At 40.8% G+C, this 21,626-nt stretch overlaps 1 protein-coding gene across 2 annotated transcripts; it reads right to left on the reverse strand.

The window, feature by feature from the left end:
* Nucleotides 1-253: 253 nt before the first annotated feature.
* zgc:91976 (uncharacterized protein LOC492359 homolog) lies at nucleotides 254-17,208 on the reverse strand. Of its 2 annotated transcripts, none has more exons than XM_017433016.3 (6): nucleotides 16,922-17,208; nucleotides 5,516-6,378; nucleotides 5,293-5,410; nucleotides 4,404-4,557; nucleotides 3,483-3,649; nucleotides 254-2,489 (listed from the first exon to the last, which is right to left on the reverse strand). In XM_017433016.3, exons 2-6 carry the CDS (start codon nucleotides 6,127-6,129, stop codon nucleotides 2,313-2,315), a joined length of 1,230 nt encoding a protein of 409 aa, XP_017288505.1. In that variant the 5' UTR covers nucleotides 6,130-6,378; nucleotides 16,922-17,208; the 3' UTR covers nucleotides 254-2,312. The 2 variants fall into 2 exon arrangements, with proteins under 2 accessions (XP_017288505.1, XP_037829564.1); XM_037973636.1 differs by lacking the exon at nucleotides 16,922-17,208 and adding an exon at nucleotides 16,435-16,455.
* Between the last annotated feature and the right edge of the window lie 4,418 nt (nucleotides 17,209-21,626).

The raw sequence follows: 21,626 nt of genomic DNA on the forward strand, positions 1-21,626 counted from the left end.
GAAGAGCCGTTATCCACAGAGAGGATGTTACAGAGACATGCCTTGTGCACGAAATGTATGTGTGGAAGGTTAACAAGAAACCTAAAGTGAGCAAAGACAGGAAATAACCGTGTCAGCCGACCAGCTCTGCACTCACATCCAGACGCCTCAATGAGGCCATCTGCTGGCCGCCGGTGGGACTGCCATGACGTCACCTCCGGGCTCAGCGTGAGCCTGACGTGAAGCGGAGGAAACCTGACAAGGAATCAAACACGTGGCTGTAAAATGTTTTTATTCAAAAACATTCAAAAAGGGAGACTCCTGTAGTACATCTTACAAACATCTCTTTCAGACACAAACGGGGAAACAGATTTGGTAAATACTTTACAGAAAGACATTTAAAAAAAAAATAAGACCAACTTTAATTTTGTTTAAAGGGATAAACGCTTCAAAAAAAACCCAAAAAATAAAATAAAATTGGCATACTAACAGGACAACCTTCACGACAATTGCAGCCTTCAAGCTAAACTAAAGAGCCATTTGGGTCGAACAGCGTCTGGGTTATCAAAACGCGGCCAAATGTGAAGAACCTACTAAGCTCTAAGAGGGTTAAAACAATCGTTCTTAAAGTAAACAAAGCAATGAGGAGTGTGAAGCTTTACTTTTTTGAAATATATGAGCTTCACAGGTTCACTTTTAAAACATGGTATTTTCTCATCTTTAACCGTTTCAAGTTTTGTCGCATTATGACTATTTCTATGAAATTTGTAGTCTAAACATTAGTGCACGTCTTCATTAGAGATTCTGAATTAAGTCTGAAATGAGGTTATGTCCTTCTACATAAACTAGTGTAATACTCCGTATGGTTCAGTCAGTTATACACGGTGAAACAAAAAGGGGAAAAAAAAAACCAAACGCATACATGATTGAATTTTAGGAAAAATACAGATGCATTTTCACATTCATAAAAAAATACATTTTTCTTCCGACCATTTATGGCTAAATAAATCATCTGCTCTGTGCACCAGCATGTTGAGCTTATTCCCACAGACAAGCACCATGCCGAGTGTTTGCCGATTCTAGAGAGAAGACAGTTCGGTGTTGCAGCTTCAGAGACAGTCTTCAAACTGCAGGGTAGCAGCTTAAATACGAGGACGAAACAAACACAGCCACCTCACTTAGGATGGCGTCAGAAACTTTGCCTGAAGCTTCTGCTTTTTATGCTTTAAGCCCAGACTTTTTGCTTTATGTGTCACCAACAAAAAAAAAAAAAATTGTATATAGGGTGTTGAGATCAGGTCCAGAACTCTTATCTCTGCACCTTGGAGATGTTCCTTATCAGACGTCCAAACAGGAAGTGATGGTTTGTGGCTTCTGGCTTTAAAAAACACGGCTCTTGCAGGTTGAAGACCGACTGAGAAAACTGAAATGTTGCGGACATACAAGTACATTAAGTACGATTAACAGTCACGTCTTTCTCTGCTAACCAAGTAAGCCCAAGCTGACGTCATAAAGCATCGTTTGGACGGGACATCTCACTCGCTGCACGTTTGGGGAAGACCAATCTTCTGGTAAGGCTAATGTCGTTTCATACATTCATAGGAACGAGACTGAGGGCGCCGCGACGCCGACACGCGACACACGTTGTACTTGAACTGTTCGACAATCAAGCTAAGAAAGGCACTGTAATAATTATATACCATTTTGAGACTCTTACGCTCTCCGTTAGCTATCTTGAAAAAGATAAAAAACTTTAAAATCTTTTTGTCGGAGATCTTTTTCGCGTTTGAAAAATAAAGTTTTGAGATATTTAGAAAAAAATATTATTTTTGCACTTTTGTTTCATTTTAGCAAGGAGAGTTTATCAAAAGTTGCTATAAAATAAATAAAAAAAGAAAAGAACGTTTATGGCATTGTCATTTTCAAATGATCATCTTTTTGACCGTAACTGCACTAAAAATCTAAAAACATGAAAACACTGACACTTCTGTGCTGAGAGGGTTAGCATACTGACAAAAACTTAATTATGCAAGTTGGATGAAAAGCTTCAGTTTTGATGCAAAAAAAACAGAAATGTTTGTGACCCATGATGCGAAAATGAAAACAAATAAATTATTGTTCTGAGGTTACAGATGATACCAAATGGAGGAAAAAAAAATTTTCTTGACGGTCACAGTGCTGCTCATTTGGACAGGGACGTGTCTGTTAGTACAGGTGAAGAGGACAGTGCTACAGCGAACGACGGTGTCCTCTGTGGGATTAAAATAGCACTTGTTGAAGTCGCAGTCCTCGCCTGCTTCACCCTGACGGAGCGGGGGAGGGGGAGGGGGGGGTCACTGGATGTCCAGTTTGCTGTACATCACGCTACGGTTCCAATATAACGTTCGCCACGAAAACGGCAGCTGGTAGCTCCGAGGGACCGTGCCGTGCACGTTCTCCTCAAAAAACTGGAACAGTCTGTACCACCAAACCCGGGAGAACGGGTTACTCTGTGAGGTCTCCTTCAGCGACTGAAACACACAAATCAGAGAAGGAAAAAAAACCTCATGATGACGAAATATGAACAGATAATGAGTTACATTAAAAATGCATCAACTGCACTTTTTAAGGGTGTTTCTGATTCCTGTTTGAATCATTTCTGCTTTCCCTCTAAGAACTATAATAGAAACCTTTACTAGTTTCTGGTTAACCTGTAAACGTGACAAGTTGTGGAAACTTTTTGCTCTGAAAACAGAAAAGAAAGGGCTGAGTCCGATGTATTTTAGGGGGAGGATTCTACTGGAATCTGGTGAATCAGTGACTTCATATAATAAATACACAGCTCCCAGCAAAGTTTGTAGCAGAAGTCAGTAAGGAGAAATATGCAACTATAACAGCCTACTTTCTTTACTTTATTATACATGTTACTTCTTTATATTTCATTTATAAAATGTGGTCTGCCTCACATAGTTTACTGGTATAATAAAACCTGATCATTGTAAATCTATTTTTTAGACTTTATTCTCCTGCTTGCTAATAATGTGTATTAAAAAGTAAATGGTTGGATTTTACATTGTATGTACTTATACAGCAGCCTGCACTACAACAAAAAATTGCTACTAAGAAGCTTGCAATTATAAATGTACCTCTAAAAGTAATACTTCCTTTTTGTAGTTTATGTTTTTTTAACACTTCTTGTGGCTTTTCTGACTTTGTTTTTGAAGACCTTACAGGTAATACAAGCAGCTATCTCTGGGTCTTCCTCACTTTAAAAATAAAAAATAAAAAAACCCCACAAAATTAAATCATCTAGTGCATTCACTGACTGAAAACTAGAATTGGATTTTGGAGCTCTTGATCTTTTAGGTGTCAGTCAAAGCTGGTCATGATGAAAATCAGCCGATTACCGTGACATATCCAGCAGTTAGAGCTCCCCCTAGTTCATATTATTTTATCCCTTTAAATATATAAAGCAGAACTCCTTATTAACACCCAAATGTGTGCGGAGTGACACGTGCACTCACCTGCTGGTTGGCCATCGTGTGGTACCACCAGAAGAGACGTGTAGTGATGAAGTATGCCACGACCACATCCACGGTGTAGTGGTCATGGGCCAGAAGGATGCAGAAAATGCCAACGGCACTCAAGGTCCAGCAGAACCAGTGGTACCACCAAAAACGCTTGGGCGAATCTGACGATCAAAAAGAAAGCACTCCCACGTGTTAACACCACAAAAGAGGAGTCTCTGTCGGATATTCCACAACTGAAAACCCATCATTTGACCCCAGTTTGAGTGTTTATCAGCCATTCTATGACTTCAGACTAAATGAGCTATCTGGCTCCAGTGAAAGGATGAAGGAACAAACAGTGCAGCTGGAATAACGCGACACTCCCATCAACCTTACAAAGCTTTTCCCAGTTTTCACCACTAGATGTCAGATCTGCATCGACGAGATTTATCCACACAAACGAAGCAGAAAGAAGCTTCTAAAATACCATTGAAGAAAAAAACCTTCACTCCACATGGCAGCTGGAAAAGGCTGAAGTTTCAAAGCTGCACGCAGCAGCATCGAAGAACAGAGATGAGGAACTAAACGTGTGGTTACATAACGGGCGACATCTCTCGCCTTCACTTAACATAACCAGTAATCGTAAGATGTGGTAATGTTGCCACATACTTCCTTTTGAGCTGCTTCTACATTTCCTGACAAGAGGAGTTGTCAAAGCAAAGTCACACTAACATATCTGAGATATAGGAGATAAAATAAGAAGAATTTTACTTGACAGTCAAGCAGACAAATAGTTTCATAAATGACTTAAATGTCCACTAGATGATACATTACAAATTATTTATAGTGTTTATTATTGCAGTATAAAACTGAGGTCAGATCTGATTGATGGTTTGTTATTTCACCTTTTTTTTTTAAAGACACAGTGGAACTTACACTCTTTGATGAAGAGGAATGTAAGCGTTAACATAACAGTGTGGCCACTATAAAGGTAATCTCCACACATGGTGTGAGATCCTGTGATGGACAAGCCCCCGCCAGCGATCATTTTCATTATCCTCCTCATCTGTGCCTCCCAGTTTCCAAGGAGCTGAAAAAGAAAAGAAAAAAAATAAAATAACACAGTCAGACATTAGCGTATGAGTGATACAGAGAATATCAGTGGTGATGGCAAAGAAAAATACAAGATGTTTGATGTAAAAGAGCAAAAACTGAACTTCTTTTGTGTTATTAGTGAACCCACTTCTTTGGGGGGTTTTTTCCCCAAAAGTCACTAATTCCTCTTTAACAGTAAAAGCTCTTATTTTGACGATCAACTAACCAGCTGACATTTGGTGAATAATTAAAATTTTAAAAAAAGGAAAATGTGTAATCATCATGTTAAACTCAGCATTTGAAGCTTCATTATGTAAAAAATATCTAAACACATAAATGTAGTTCAAATATTAAAAACAAAAATTGTAATGAGTTTTACTTTGTTCTTTTTTCAAAAAGTTTGACAGAAAAACTGTCAAACAATAATGATTAATGCATCAGTAAATCTTATTTTTTTCTATTAGAATTGGCCGTTACCATCTACTGTTTGCTTTTACACACAATGAAGTTGTGCAATGTTCTTATAAAACAGCGAATAAAATACAGGTGTGGGGTTTGACTGGCAATAAAAGCTGTGGTTCAAATTCCCTGTCAAAGCTTGGAAATAAATCAAACAATAAATCTATCAATAAATTAATTAATTACGTTTGTTTTACAACATTAGTCTTATCCTTTATACTTCCCTTATCACGTTTGTTTTCAGGCACAGACATAAAAGGCAGAATTATACCTTCGGAGAACATTTAAAGTGCATCCCAGGAACAGGAAGGGTGGTGATGTACATCGTAATACAGCGGTACAGATACAGTGTTCCCACAATGAAGAAGAATCTCCTGCCTATAATTGATCTAAAAAGAAGGAAGGGAGGTTAAAGACGAATTAAATCTACCTTTCGACACTCGATAATGTGAATGAGAGCCAGGTGTGCTGTAAATGCAACCCGGAGCCTGTACCTGTGCTTGAGCAGAAGCCACTGTACGAGCCAGAGAGCCACCAGCAGCATGCCGTTGATCTCACAGATGGAGAAGGCCCACTCCACCCTGTCAAACAGGTCAAAGAACTTATCGGGCAGTGGTGGCGTGTGCTCTTTTGGAGGCACTCTCTCGTGGACCACTGAAATGACAACGGTGGTGGTGACGAAACAAATCACAGCGTAGAGGAACGCTATGCCCGTCTTCCCCCACTCTGTCGGGAACGAGGAGCGCGTGTTTTCCATCGTAGGCATGGAAATGCGGATCATCTCCCCCCTAAAGTCCTTCCCCTCCAACGTGCCATTCCTCTGGGGCTTACTGGTTCCGTTGGGTATCCCCCCAACATGCCCGTTGGCGTGACCGTTTTTCTGAGCCTCAATGTGGGTCGCTATCCGTAGCGCTTCCCTTCGCTCCAGCAGCTGGTCTCCGCCATCGGACGACCACTGGGAGAGGGGATACGTCTGAAAGTCGACCTTAGTGAGTCTGAGCAGAGCGGGGCCGTCAACTTTACAGAGGGGATCTATGTACTCTGGCATCCCCTCTTTGTTCAGCCAGTCAGAAACATCCTCTGGGGACCAATCCTCCACCTTCTTCATCTTGGTCAGTGGGAGATGTGGAGGATTAGGAGGGTCCTCAAACGAGAGGGCAAGTGTTACTAAAGCACTGGCCGTCTATTCGGCAGCAAAAAGACATCTCCAATATTGGCACATGACGCGTCTTTCATCCAGAGGGAGCACAGGCTCCTCTTGACATCAAAAAGTGAGACGGAAGGCAGGAGGGTGCTTCAGGATTATGTCCACTGTACGACTGGCCGGACAGGCGGGCTTTTTCAAACCTCTGGAACTCTGTTAAAAGACGAAGAAATTGCTGTGAATTAGAGAAAGCAGTAGTCACTCCTAAATACGCTTATTGTTGAGAACAGATAAAATGATTATACACATTAGTTGCAAGAAACAGGTTCATTTTCATAACTTTCGGCTTTCTGAAACAAATGCCTTCGAAGACCTGGAAGCCCTATAAACACTCTGTAAGCTCATCTTACCTCAACCTAGCTTTAACTTCCCATTGTTGAACTCACAATACCACAGTGATGTAAAGTCCAAACTAATTTGCAACTGATAAGCACTAGATAGTGGTTAAATTCTATTGGAAACAACTAAACAAAAGTCATGCATCTGTAAATGTGTTTTCCTCCATCTTAAAAATGGTCAATATAAGAGGTTACGGTTAATATAAGCCATTTGATAGAGTTTTTAAGTTTAAATCTACTACCGTATCACATGTAATACAGCACATGCCCAGCAGCTGCTGTGTGGTTATAAACTGTGGAGGCTTTTTAGTCTTGATGACTTTATTTATACAGCTGCTCTTTGAGGGCCAGGGGGAGTAAGGCAGGCTTCCTATTTTACTACATTCTTTAAATAAAAGTAATGCTGAGATAGTTTGTGTGAGACTGATTAAAAACTGAACATCTATTTCGGTTAGGAATACAACACCCAGAACGAGAACTAGGAAGTACAACTTCTGAGCCAGGCCTATTTAGGATAAAACAAAAGTGACTTTGGATTTGTTTTACTTTAGTTTGTTTTCTCTAACGTACTCTCTTGTCCAAACTTTAGGCAACAGCATGGATATGAACTCACATCTGCTACATATCATCCGTTTGTTTACTGACAGTGATAGTCAGTGGGAGACACAGGGTGTCTCTGCATGTGTGTGTGGGATGGGGATGGGGGTAGGGTGTTACACTCGAGAGGAGCACTGATCTACATGGGTAGGAGGAAACCGGTTGGAAAAGAGGGAAGCGGAGTGCAAGGAGGAACTCATAAATCAGAGTGAAGGTCAGAACTGAGAACTAACTCAGCCCGGCCTTGTCCGGAGGGCAGTCAGCCAGCAGTCACGCCTCCGTTAAGCCAGCTCGGACCAGGCAAAAAGCAGCTAAATACCCAGGCAGACCGGACAGTTGGCAGGAAAACAAACTGCACATGGGTACCTCGTCTCACCTCGTGTCACCTCATCTCTGCTCAGAGGCCTTTTCAATGAGGCCAGCAAAACAGAATCAAATAAACAGACTCTACGCTGGTTTTTTTTACAACCTCGCCATCACCCTGCAGTTTATGAACACTCGGGAACAAACACAAAAGCACGTGGCCATTATCGAAGAAGACTTCTTACTGCGTCGGCCACATGACAGCCCAGCTGTGAACCTGAACCCAGTTGGACGAGGGCAAAGGCGTTTGGTTTTTAAAAGCAATAAAAAGAAGAACAGTGACAAGCAGCCCTTGCATCAGACTATTAACAGATTAGCTGTCACTGACTCAGCTGTGCTATCGACCTTTGGTCAATGAATCAGCTTTAAGTCTGCAGCTCCGAAAATAATCTCCCTCAACTGAGAGGCGATGGAAAAAACAAACCCATCTTAAACCAAAAAATAATAAATGAATAAAACTATTAAATGAGTCAAATAGGGTGCCTTGATACTTTGTGCCACCAATTTCAGAATTAACTGTGTTTAACTCTGTGTAATTTGTATTCTTAAATCCTATGAGAACATGCATATCTCCTAATCAAACAGGGCTGTACACTATTAGAAAGACTTGTGGTGTGTAACACCGTTTAATATTATTAACAACATCACTTCTGTCATGACTAGCATCTAAACCAGGTGTGGTCACCAAGGCTAGCGAGTCTGCTTGATTAACCATATATATTATTACCACACAGAACATGAATGCATGGTACCTGAAATATACTGGCCTATAATTTATTGCTGCCCAAATGGTCCTTCAGAATATCGATGTTGCGCTCAGTGATATTGAGATGACGATAAATGTTCATGGTCCTAATCCTAATGTTTAAAAATCAACTAAAATAACGAATACTAAAGAGGCAGGCTTTCAGAACATAGTCAATGCAATACTGTTTGCAAGCAGAAAGAAGTCCTGTAATACCACTTTGATGAAGAAGATCGTCCCTAAAGAAAAGACCCTGGGCTTGAAAGTCTCCTCTTTTCTCTCAGAACTCTGGTTATTATCATAAATCAAGGATGGACAGTTTTGGAGTTGTTACATGCAGGTCAGCTGTAGGTCAAAGGGAGTGCTTCTAAAAGCACAAAGATCCATTGTCATGTTTTTTTTTTCTTATGAATACTAACATCTCCCTACATCACAAACATCATTCATTAAGGTCCAGGATGTTTCCAGATCAGGAAGTGACATGACTTTTTTTTTTCTCCTGACCAAACCACAAACAAATACACGAGACAGACTCAACTCTGAAAGCACAAAATATACCACAGACTGACCTACTTATTTACTGAAGTGAGAAATCAGGTACACATGTGTTTTCATATTTTAATAGTATAAAATAGTACACAGTATTGCGGCTCACTACATGCTTCTTCTGCTCCAGAACCAATAAAACATTAAACAATTACAATTAAATGCACAAACCAGGCACAGACTATTCTTATACCACACTTGTCAATATGTTGGAAGCATCATGTTGCCGCGATGTTTTTCTGTGACAGAAGCTGGGAGACTAGTCAGGGTAGAAGAAAATACGATTCTGAAAAAAAAAAGCCATTTTGAGAAAAAGAAGAACTTTCTCAGGCTCTTAAAGCTCCAGCTAGGAGTTGTATTTCAATAAACAACCCAAAGCAGCTCGACGGGAAGACACACGAGTGGCCCTCGCAATAAAAATCTCTGGTACAAAAGTAAACATGCACCTGAACGTGGACCTGAACACAACTGTGCAACTTCGGAAAACCCTAAAAATGGCTGAGCCTGCACCAGCAGTCCTCAACCAACTGGGTGAAGCTTGAACAACAGAGAAGGAAAGACTGACTCTTCCACAAAAAAGGGATTCCAACTTCACAGGGTAATTTACAAGAAGACTTAAGGCTGCCTTGACTGCCATTAGTACTCCAAAAAGTTTCTAAAATCTCAATTTATATGAAACATTATTTTGTTTCCATCTTCAAAATTAACAAAATGCACCAAAACACTTGTTTTGTAGGCAAACTCGAATCGAATAAAAGGAAGGAGAACGAAAAAAAAAAAAGTTGTGTTCTGTGGGAGTTTAGAATCGATTAAAAGATTACCATAACCTGACCTCAGCTTCAATCAGTAAATCTCTCCCTTCTCAGAGTTTGGAGGGGCCTAGGAGGAGGCAAACAGGCTGCTGGTTGGTTAAACGCCACACATGTGTCATCTCTAGAAAAAGATCCCACCTAAGAGCAACAAAACGTCAGGCTGATGGTGACAAACATGCCGTGTCGAAACGCAACCTATGAGAGCAAAGAGTGAGATCAAGTGACTCACTTTCAGCTGCTTGGCCCAGCCTTACCGAGATTACCGCTCCAAGCACCACATCTTTTACTCCTAAAATACCCGACCTAAATGTGAGCCGGAAGTGGCACATCAGTCACTGAATTTCGCTTCCTTTAAGTCAACAGGAAAAGCTCTCTAACAACTAAAAAAGGAAACTGTTAATCGCCCCGTTTCATCTTCTCACTCCATCCTCCTCACTCCATTTCACACTGTTCTTGTATGACCCGCACTGTTTGTCACCCTTTTTGCCTGCTCTGTTCTTTCATTAGTAATACGCATTAGTTGCCTAGTGATATATTCCGTCAAATTGTCAGAACTAAACACACGAATATGTGCCAACATACAACGCAGGAGGTGTTTACATAGGGGTAACAAACCAGACAGCCAAGAGAAAGTCTTACACAACCTTTGTCGTCTGGAACACAGAGCCTATTATAATATCTACAGGATGGCTTTTAAACATTGTCTGAACACTCCAGCCCAGCAATAAGGGCTTTTTACAACATGCACGGGCAAGAGCTGCTTGCAAGAAGCAACAAGGAAAGCTTTGTGGACGGCATAAAACTGTGATTCAGCTTAAACAGCGAACAAAGTTAATTTGTCATCTTCATTTGTTTTTACAATAAACTGAACTTTATTCATTGTACGCCACATTGACCAAAGACCAAATTAATAATCACAGCTACAGGATTTCAGTTTTACACTGAACCAAAACATTTTTAAAAAAAATCAAATGGAGGCTCTCATACCGAAACCAGAACTGAAAAAAGTTGGAACTAAAACAGACGAGCCCTTTATGTTCCTTCACATACACTTCTGTAGTTTTCTTTATCAGATACATCGACACAAATACTTGTGGTTGCTTGCGGTATTAGGTCACAAAATGTAATAAACACGATATTGGCCCCACAATAACCTGTTCTGAAAATGAATACGCCATCTGTTCCCCTACGTCGTGTTCCTACGCCGTTTTTTTCTCTCTTTGCACACAGCGTTTAAATGACAGTATCTCTTTACAGCTTTTTTTTGTGTGTTTTCAGACAAACTATGACTGAGAGAACAATGCACTGTCACCTGTATCCCTTTGCAACACGTACACAAACCTCACATGGGGGGGGGGGTGAGGTCAATGTTGACAGAACTGAGCCAAGCCTATTTCAAGTGGTATTACTGGTTAAACTACAATTTCTGAGAATTTCTTAGCTATGGGCTGAATGTATTTACAAGAGGAGATTAATCCTTCACACATACTGTAACTGTCGTACTACTGTGAACACCTAAGATGCTCTGTGACCAGCAGTATGCAGCCTTCAGCTGGGGTGTTTGACGAACGCTTGGAATGGGGGGAATTTTTTATATTTTTTTCCTTTTTAAACTGAAGAAGTGTCTAAAAGCTCACAAAAAAACACTCTCTGGGATGGCTCTTCGCCTCACATTTGTACCTCTCTGCCAACACGTGAAGTTTCGTTTGTGTTTGCGGTGAGTTTTCTAAGAATGAAGTGCGTTTCCTGTACAGACTGCGAAGCCCAATATTCAGAGCAAGAATTTGACAAGTTGCAAATTAACACCATGTTCTTTAATGATTAAGCTCCGGGCTGGTGTAACACTGGGCTTCGGCTCTCACCAACAGCTACAGCCTTAAACTTTTTGGGTTTTTGCAAAAACGTTACGCTGACACCGATTCGTCACCACTGGTTTCCTTTCAAGTCACCGAATCCAAAAAAAAAGTGTTAATTCCAAGTAACACAAAATCAAAAAGCCCCAAGGTGTCCCTCTTTATTATAATGAATGGAACCAATACAGCAAAATAAAAAAGCAGAAAAAGAAAAACAAAATTCTGTTCTACTGCCTCGGGACATGACGCCTCTTAGAAATTGGTTAATGAATCCTGCAGTTCCTGGAGGCCACGAGCTTCTTGGTAAAGCACTCAAGCTCTTGGAAAAGATTAAAAATAAATCTTTTGTTGATAACCAAAACCTAAAATAAAATAAATCCTCTAATAAGTCTTACAACGAATGAGCCATAAACACAGCATTACACATATCTGACAACCTGTACATTTTTCCAAGGATGAATTTAAACGTGAATGCACTGCCATCATATTTCCAATATGGTTTCCGAAACAATTTTCTAAAAGAAAAGAAAAAAAAATTGACGTTTTAATTTTTACAACTCCTCCTTACTGATTTGTCATAACACTGCTACAAGCATAACCCCTATGATATGAGGAGCTTTTCAAGAACTACGTGAAAGTCGGACTCGAGAAACCTTGCTCTGGAAGCACAACGTTCCGTCCAGTCAGTTTGGTAACCAACAGTTCGATGCGTTCGACCATAACGGCAAAAACAAACTAGAAAACATTCCTGACTTCTCTGCAAACCTGACGAGCGCGCTGAACGCCGCCGTCCTTAATTTGACCCTGCAAACTAACGAACCTCCTCACAGTTTAGGACAAAACATTTCCATTGTGAACTAAAAGTGAAGTTAACCTTTTAAAATTTACAAAACATGACCTACCCCTATTGATTTAAACTAGATAAAAACTTGCCTTTTCAAATCGAGAAGGAAATGAAAACCCCACAAGTTCGAGATCCGTTTATCTTATTGTTATTGTCATTTACGTCCTAACAAAACTCTCTAAACCGTTTAACTATTCTAGGAAACATTGCCATTGCTTGGATTAAATAAGAGACGTACAAACAGACCAAAATATCAAACAATAAACAACAAAATATTCTAGACATGGCCTTGTGAAGACGTTCACTGCCACAAAGCTGAGTTTGCTGCACAGTGCGGTCAAATGAACGCCTCGATGATTCTTAGAGCGTAGAAAGATAGATATTTGGAGTAGAGGAAACATATGGAAGATGGTGCGTACACACGCAGACGGCCCGGCGGTTCAACTGTCACTCTCCTCACGCGTCAAGGAATCATTGAACAAGACACACCCGTCCTAAAGCAAATTGGTTTTTATGTGCAAACGCATGAAACCTTTTATGGGGCAATTAAAAAAAAAAAAAAAGTAACTGAAAGTCAATTTTCCATGCCTTGAATGATACTATCACAAAAGCCAGAGAAGTTGAAACTAAGCACTAACTGCTAACTAGCTTTTAATGGTTCATGACTTCATTTTTTTCCCCCCATAACTGAATGAATTAGTGTTTTTAAAGCTACGTTCTTGTTCATTTGAATCTGAGTCGAAAACACATTTGGTAAGTGGAGATGAGGTGACACCCAGAACAAGGAAGACAGACATCATCTGAAACCTTTTGCCCCAAATTCTGTCCTCCTGCTTCTTATTTTCATGTAGCTCTGGACGTTATTTCTTAAAGGACGAATAACAAAAAAACGTTTGTGCACACAGTAATTCTAGCATCTTTTAAAGATAAAAAGGAAAAAGAATTGGTACGTGAAGAACTATAAACAGGTCTCCTACACTGAACTACAAGTTTGTTAAATTTATCCCTATAACTCTCCTTTGACATCACAGCAATAGGTTGTTGAATTTTTCATTTAAACTCAAATCTGCACAGTTTACGGTTGAATGTTTTTAGTTTTTTTCCCCACACCTTTGCATGGTTTACAACAAATATGTTTATCTTTTTTTTATCTTTCTGTTTTCATTTGAGCCAAACACCCCTAGATACTCAGATAGCATGACTTTGCTGTGGAAAAACAAGTTATTAGTTTCAGGGGTCCTTCGAAACAAGCTTCGACTGCGACTGAGGCCCGATTAAAGCAGGCTGAAGAGGACAGGAACCATGGAAAGAAGTGGTCTTCATCAGGTCTCGGCTCACCTTCACCTTGCATTTTATTCTACCTTCTTCAAATACAAGGTGACATGATAATAGACTCCACTGCTTGTCAAATTTGATCCAATTGTTTGTGATGATTTAATTCCAAAAATATATACATTAAAAAAAAAAAAGATTGTATCAAAGCACTGCTTGCCTAGGATCTCCAAAACCTACAGTAGGCCTCCAGAAACTGGGACATCATGTGACTCGCAGTAAAACTACATCTGTTTCTAATTATGGCAGAAACACTATGGAAAAAAAAAAAAAAAGCCCCACTGCACCCTGCTTCGCTGGAGAGAAGCCTGGGATCGAATGATCACAAGTTGATGATCCAGGAGAAAACAATAACGGAGAAAGTGACCAAGAAACAGTTCAGGTTACTGGGTTTATAATGCGCAAGTTTGCTTCGAACAGCAACTTGATTGTGGGGAGTTTAATGAGGCAATGATGGCCTCGCCCTTTAAGGAGGCCATGTCAAGCATACGTGCATCCTATCAATCAGAAAGTAAACTTTTCCACAATCTCCCATTAGAAAAGGGTTACAATAACTCCAAACATCCAAAAAAAGGGCACTAATATCAGCTCAACCTGGGTTCTAATAGTAGACTAACTTACAGACATACAGCACATTTTTTAAGGCTGTACACTGATCTCCTTCCTGCAACTATGCAGTCAAAACCACTGATAAAACATGCAGGTGACATTATCTTGGGCAGGTGGATTGGAGTAGCAGGGAAAAATGCGAAACACACGACAACAACGACGACAAGGCACATCCAGATATAATCAACCGTTTTAAACCCTCAGCTGAACGCTACTCTGAAGCCACCCAGGTTTCGAAAGACTCGCTAGCCAGTAATGCGAGAGATTAGCTAGTGTCAACATTCCCCAGCTCTTGAAAGACACAACACGACACGTGGCAATGCTTTTTTGTTTGTTTGTTTCCCAGGCTAGAACACGTAAGAGATATTCCTGAGCTACTGTTTGGTCAATACAGTGGTTGTCAAGGGCCTCTGGTTTTCTAAAACTGAATCCTAGCTTGTAGCCGGGTCTACATACAGCTCAGCGTTTCCACCAGACTGCGCCGGCGCTTTTGTCAAATGCCTCCCCCCCCTTTACTTACTTGTAGGAGTCTGACATGATCTGCGTTGGCACCAGGGCAAAGAGGGGCGGGGGAGAGGGGGACAACAAGGCTGAATACAGTGACAACAATAACCCCTTTTAACACTTCACCCTCTTGACACAGACTGCTGTCACACGAGGTTTGTTCTTGTGTAGAGTTGCTTTCTCACCAGTTTTGTTTTGTTTTTTGTCCCCCCCAGTACAGACAGACCACTGTTTATTTCGATCGCCGTCTCTCTTGGCTGATTTATCAATGGCAGCGTTTCAAGTCCAAAACAGATTGTTGGAAGTTCCACATTTTCTGTCTTTCTAATGATGACGATGCGACAGACTAAATAATTGTATGTGATGATTTTCTTTTTTTCCCCCTTCTCTTTACTCAAAGGAGGAAGTCTGCGGTCTGTTGTAGCAAGTTGACTTTACTAAAAAGGGAAAAAAAAAACAGAGAAGAATAAGTACTGAAGTACCTTTACCACACTGGTTTAAAACTGATTTGTAATTTTCTTTTTTAACGTGCGGATTTCGGCCATCGTAAATGACCACTACATGTCATGTCACACTGTGCGAGCTCGAGAATCGAACCTCCTAATAGCAACCCGTGTCCCGCCGCACAATGCACGCTTGACAGACCCCAGACTGGACGCCTTCTCGTCGTCGCAGCACAAAAAGTCCACAGAGAGGTCCTTTCTTAGTGCGATCGGCGCAGACGTCGGAGGAAATAACGTACAGGCACTCCCATTGTTGGCAAAGCTCAACAAACTGATTAAAACCTCAGTTTTTGTTATTTTCCTTAGACCTTTTGGTATTAGGAGGTCCAGCATTGTCTCGTATCCCTGCAAAGTGTCAAATGACCACTCAAGGCTTGCCCTGGGGGTTTTCTGTCCTGATGTTAAAAAAAAAAAAAATCAGACAGCCTAGCTGCAGACTCAACTCCTGCTTAAAAGCAGCCAGGATTAAATTAACCACTTTTTAAACAAACTCAGACATAGCCTGAGCGAGGTCCTGAAACATTTAGTTCCTCCAGAACAAATCCATGGACATCCCGACGACAAGAGAGACAGAAAAAGGGGCATTTTGCATATTCAAACTGCACAGTTGGGAAAAACCAAATTACTCTGACGGACAAGAGCTCTGGTGCAAACAGCAGGTAGACAGTATTTTGTGATTATTTTACAGTCTTACAGCCTTAAATCACAGATGTAAATGTTGCATTTTTTGTTTTACTGGAAGGCAGTCAACTCAAATGATCGAAACAATGATTTGATCGTGGAAAACAGCAGTAATTGGATTACACCTCCAGTCTGGGTAACCCGAGCGTACAGTTACTTTTATGCTAAGTGTTTACACACACACACAGATGCCCACCTGTAAGGCCGGGTTTCATGGAGGTGAACGCGCGCGCTTCTTTCACGTTTGCCCGTCGGAAGTCCCTGCATCCTTCGGCTTAAGAGCTTAAGAGTCTGACCGCCTAAAAATAAAAGCCGAGCTCCGACTGGCGTCTTGAAGACTGTAGCCAGCTAGCCTGCTAGCTAAAAATACAGCCTAGCCCCTCCTGGGCGCTGCTCGTCGGAACACGAACACGTATCTCGGGTGGGGGTTTTTTCTCGGCAATTTGTTTACTTGTGCCGCAGCAGAAACGTGGTTTACACACCTGAAAACGAACCCTCCGCAGGTCCCCCCTCGGGCCGAGGCCTCCCCGGGTCACGCTGAATCCGGACGGAGGAGAACGAGATGGGTTTTGTTGTTGTTTTTGTTTTGTTTTGTTTTGTTTTTCCCGACAGCTGGTAAAATATCGCAGCCCGAGGCCAGCGTGAAGAGGAGAGGTTATCTGTTAGCTAACGCTACGTTTGACTGCGTGGGTGTGGCGCACACTGTAAATGTTTATTTTATTTTATTTTTAAGAAGAAAAAGGATAAGAAGCAGCTGTCGCTATGTCAAGAGTTTTCGCAGCAGCATAGATACCTCAGTCACCAACCGCCACCTTTTCCTGGCACGACTTCTTCAGTAAAAAAAAAAAATTTAAAAACGAAAAAACCCAACACACTTCGAGCAGACTGGGAGAGATGTTAGCCGATAGCTTTAGGTGCCTTTCGGGGAAAACGAAACAGCAGTAAAACAGTACAGTGTGGCGGCCTTACCGTGGAAACGCGCAGGTTGTCGCCGTAATATGGCAGGACTCCTCGGTGAGCCTGGTGGTTTCATTGGCAGGCGGTTTCTGACTCAAGAAGCGGTCACCGGTGCTGCCTTCACTGCCCAAAGAAATTTGCGTAAATGTCAGCAACGCCGGACTAGCCCGGCGACTACAACGAACTCGAGGGGTTCCGTTTGATCTGAAACCGACAGCACGCGTGGCTTCTTCTCATCGGCGTATGACAAAACGCGAAACATTAATTTCTTCCTTTTTGTTTAAAGACGCATTTCCCTTTTTAATGGCTGTCGTTGGGGCGCACGAGGTGCGCTTGAATGCAGCAACGGTGACTTAAACCAGGAGAATGTAGCGTCGGCACTCAGCTGAGGCCCCCTAACGGTGAAGGGGCTTCCAACATGTAGCTCAAATCTGAGTTAACATGGGCACATAAATAAATGAAAATTACAGCAGCAAAATGAAGTCACATTAAGGTGCAGGGGTTAAGGAAAATAACAGGGCTTGACTGTTTTATGTTGGGGTTCTTTGGCTTAGAATAAAATATATACATGGGGAAATGATGGGACGGGGTCTTTCGTTGAGTGTAAAGCAACTCTGGGGTAACCTATTACAGTTTTGTTCAAATTAAACAACTTTTGCAACTGGTTCTCAAAGCAAAAAAAAAAAAACAAACAAACAAACAAAAAAAACAATTAAATACAGTGACTTTCACAGCATTTTTCTGCTGCAGTTCCATTCCTGCTAAAGGATTACAGTGTGACTCGTTTAACTTGACGTGTTCATACACAATTCCACTCCTTTAGCCTTTAATCCACAAAGCCGCTGACCATCCCAGTCGGCCTTATACCAGCTGATGATTGATATACAGTATCTTGAGCGAGCCACAGCATTGCTTCTGTTTTGTCGTACTAAGCACTGTTTTTTTTGTTATTAGTCTGATTTGCTTTCATTGATACGGTGCTCTTTCAAGGAACAACAATGGGCCCATTCTATTTGTCACTTCTGATTGTTTAATTTATGACACCCTGTCAGCTACATGGCCACAGAACTGTAAACAAGAGGGTAACAAAGCTAATGAAGGAAGATTCTTGTTCCCTGGATGCTGACTTGTCATAAAGTAATGCAAGTTGACGCAGCTTTATTCAAATTTATTTTCTTTTTCTTTTTATTGATTAATAAAAACACAAAGAAATACTGCTAGCAACCCAGAAGATAAATTTGATTAAAATTTGAATATCATGAACATCAAAAAATAAATACTAGGGTTAAAGTTGACAAATTAGAGGCGCAATGTTAAGATGTTTAAATGAAAGTGGAGAAAATAAAGAGACTGTGGCTGCTAAAATGTAAGAAATTGCTTTCTGTTTGCAGTCTGAAAAGGCTGAAGAGACATTTCTTTTCTGGTGAAATTAAGGAAGTTCACTGAAAGGATATTATCCTCAGACAGGAACACCGAGCTCCCAACATGTTACACCCCTCAAAACCAAAGAGAAAGGTCTTGATGATGAGACACAAGTTCTGAGATCTTGTGAGTTTATAAAGAGGAAGTCTTTTGTAAGAATACAAAAAAAAAGCTGCTAGAAAAAAGGGGATTTGAAACTGGCAAAAATCTGGCGATGACTCATTGGGAATGTGAGCATGAACTGACAAATAAAATTTAAAACAACGCAGAATTTCCACCATTTTAAACCATTTCAAACTTAAAGCAGCTGAAAAAAGACTTTGGGAGCTGTTGTCATGGGGGTTTGGGTTTTTTTTTTGAGAATGCATGACATGAAACTGCAGACTTGAGTTTGAGTCAGTAAATACACTAAAGGAAGAGCTTTCCAGGGATACAGACCAGATTAAAAGCAACCAAAATAAAACTTTGAAACGATGACTATCACACACTAAAAACTGCTGGTCAAAATCTGGACCGAGTGAGTTTGAACTCAGCAGGTCATCGGTTAGAGCCAGCATGCCGGGTTAAGTTTTCTACAAAAGTTAATGAAAACAAAATTGACGCCTTTTTTTTTTTTCCCAGGAGTCGAGGTAGCGCCTCTAAAAGAGATGTCCACATTCAGTGCGATTAATGTCTGGCTTAAAATGGCGGACTGGGTGAAACTTTCTGACCCAATATTTGGTCAAACCGACCCAACTCGTGACTGAACAGCTTTAACCCCAGCAGTTTTTAGTGTGCATTTTTGTAAAAGCAATTTGATATTTGACCTGTGCTCATTGTCACGTTGTGTTATCGTCCTTCCTTAAATGGCTTTTTTTAATTATTATTTGATTGTTTTTGTTTTTGTCAGTCAGCGATATTGCACAGCATATGAGGAAATGAAAGCAAACAAACTGCGCTGGACTCTGACCAGTCATGTGTTTGACCGTATCACACAAATGATTTTGTTTTTCAAGGACCGCTGTCAAACTTCCTAACAAGTGCGTCATTCTGGCTTCTCCTCATTATTTCTTAACCATAATCTAAGCTGTTTACATTGCCACATGAGAATGATCCAGGTTTACCTGCGATTGCTGAGTATTTTACCATCAAAGGAAGGTGTGAAGAAGTGAACTCCTATCTCAAGAGGACAAACGTCTTGCAAACACATCAGTTTTGCAGCCACCATCTACGCAGTGTCATGAAATCTATCTAATATGTATCCAAAATGACCAGACTATCCCTTTAACTTTACTTGTTTGTGTGCAGAAAGCAGATAACCTTTCAGCAATGGCAGCAAAACAGGAGTGAGAGGTGAAGACAGGCCAGCAGAAGATCATCTAAGAGTTTCACACAATCTTTTTTTTTTTTTTTTTAGAATTTCATGTGCATCCTGTGTATTTAGCCGTTACTGTCGTTCCACAAAGATCTTCTAACGACTCCTTTAACAGGCTTTCTTGATTAATACATTAAGTAAAGCCTTTTTTTTTTTGGCATAGAAAACAAATGCAAATAAAAAATGTGAAGCATAAATTTAGTGCTTTGATTCTACAAAACTAGCATTCCTTGAAAAAAAGGGGGGGGAAAGCATATTGTCTAGAGGTTTAAGCCAAAGTTTTAAACAAAGGCCTTGTGTGATCTCTTGATGCTCAAAAAATGTGATGGGGAGGACTCTCGCCTACTACTACACCAAATTTAAGCTCAATATCTGTAAGTTAGTTAAAGTCATTTCTTCTCTTTGCTCAGGCCGATTAGATTTGGCAGCCGTTCCTGAATCCGAATGACTCCAAACGTTAATCGGTTGTAGACGTACATCCAAAAATTGCTTGCTGAGAGTTGAATTTGTTTGTGAGATCTCTCGCTAACAGAAAGACAAATGAACGCACACATAAGCAGTTACACTATCCCCCCACCTTTGAGTGTAGTTTCATGGGAGGCTTTAAAAGCGCAGCAGCTGCAGTGCTTCACTTTAGTGGTTAGTGTTCTCATTTTAGGTTCCTTTTCAGTTCCTTATTTATTTTTTATTTTTTTTAAATGTCATCAATATATACCCAGCTCATGTGACTGAACTTCACATTTGTCTTGCAGAGAAGGCCGAGGCTGCTTACGAGTTTGCAGTCGAAGAAGTCAGCTCCGCCCGGGGTCAGCTCTCCAGCTTCACAGTTACACCCATTTCAGCTCAGCTGGGGTTTGTTGAAAGTTCATCAAAATATCCACTACATGTGGGAGGTTCGTGAAAGGGAAACTTATCAAGTTTTTTTTTTTTTTTTCTTTATTCTGAGAGTTTGAAAAAACAAGGATTTGTTTTTGTGCAGCTGGCTATGGTTTCTGTTTTAAAGGGTCCTGGTCATGGATTAGACCATAAAACAAAGAATTCATACACGAAAAACCCCCTTCTTAAAGGAGAGGTTCTGACTTATCGTGGCAGGAAAAAAAGCATAGCTGGAGCAAATTCACCCTTACAAATCTCAGTCCCATCTGCTTCAAGACCCTTATCTTTAAATGTTTGTGGTCAGCTGTGCTTCGCATGCTGAAACAAGTCAAAATGCCTCCTGTTCCAAACAAAGTTCAGCTGAAACAGTCCACAAATTCACCTCAAATGGTCAAATACCAACTTTAGACAACCATTCAGGTAACAAAGTACAGAAACTGAGCTGTTTTGAGATTTTTTTTTAGTTATATGAACTGTTCAGCAGATGGAGAAACAAAATAAATGAACTTTTGTTGACACGGAGTCCATGTTTCAGCTCATACTTGCAGCCTATTTATATGTACAGTTGTTTTTTATTTACTTATTTACTCTAAACCCACCTTAAATGCAACATTTTGATGTTCCAAATTAGGCCTACACGCCACTGTAACACTGTACCAGTCCACTCTGACCATGCTGACATCCTTTTTTGTTGTTGTTACTCATCTCTTCTTTAAGGACAGAAAAGCCCAGACACCGACGGCCTACGCCTCCCAGAGCCAACATTCCTGCCGTGTGACTGCAGAGGGGACGCTTACAACAAGAAAACCCTGGCCCTGCCCCGATTCAGCTGAGCAGCCGGCCTCCAGGCAGCAGGGATCTGCTCCACGGGTGGGGGCTTTCCAGGCTGAATTCAAACTGTCCAAGAACAGACGATAACACAGGTTCTGTTATCTGATCGACATTTGCTCCAGTTCCACACACGTCTCGGAGCAGAGTAACCCCCGTAACATGTTTTGTTATTAAATTGTATTTTTTTGTGCTTTCATGCCTGGTTCATCTCGTTTCACAATATGCAAAGAAAGA

Source organism: Kryptolebias marmoratus, linkage group LG22 (genome assembly GCF_001649575.2).
Source record: "Kryptolebias marmoratus isolate JLee-2015 linkage group LG22, ASM164957v2, whole genome shotgun sequence".
NCBI classification, from domain to species: Eukaryota; Metazoa; Chordata; class Actinopteri; order Cyprinodontiformes; family Rivulidae; genus Kryptolebias; species Kryptolebias marmoratus.

Excerpts from the sequence above, each read along its gene's own strand:
- zgc:91976 (XM_017433016.3), bottom strand. The coding sequence starts at position 6,129 with ATGAAGAAGGTGGAGGATTGGTCCCCAGAGGATGTTTCTGACTGGCTG. Across the intron at positions 5,411-5,515 it reads TGGCTTCTGCTCAAGCACAG|ATCAATTATAGGCAGGAGAT; the intron begins GTACAGGCTCCG and ends CCTTCTTTTTAG. Across the intron at positions 3,650-4,403 it reads ATTCCTCTTCATCAAAGAGT|ATTCGCCCAAGCGTTTTTGG; the intron begins GTAAGTTCCACT and ends TTTGATCGTCAG.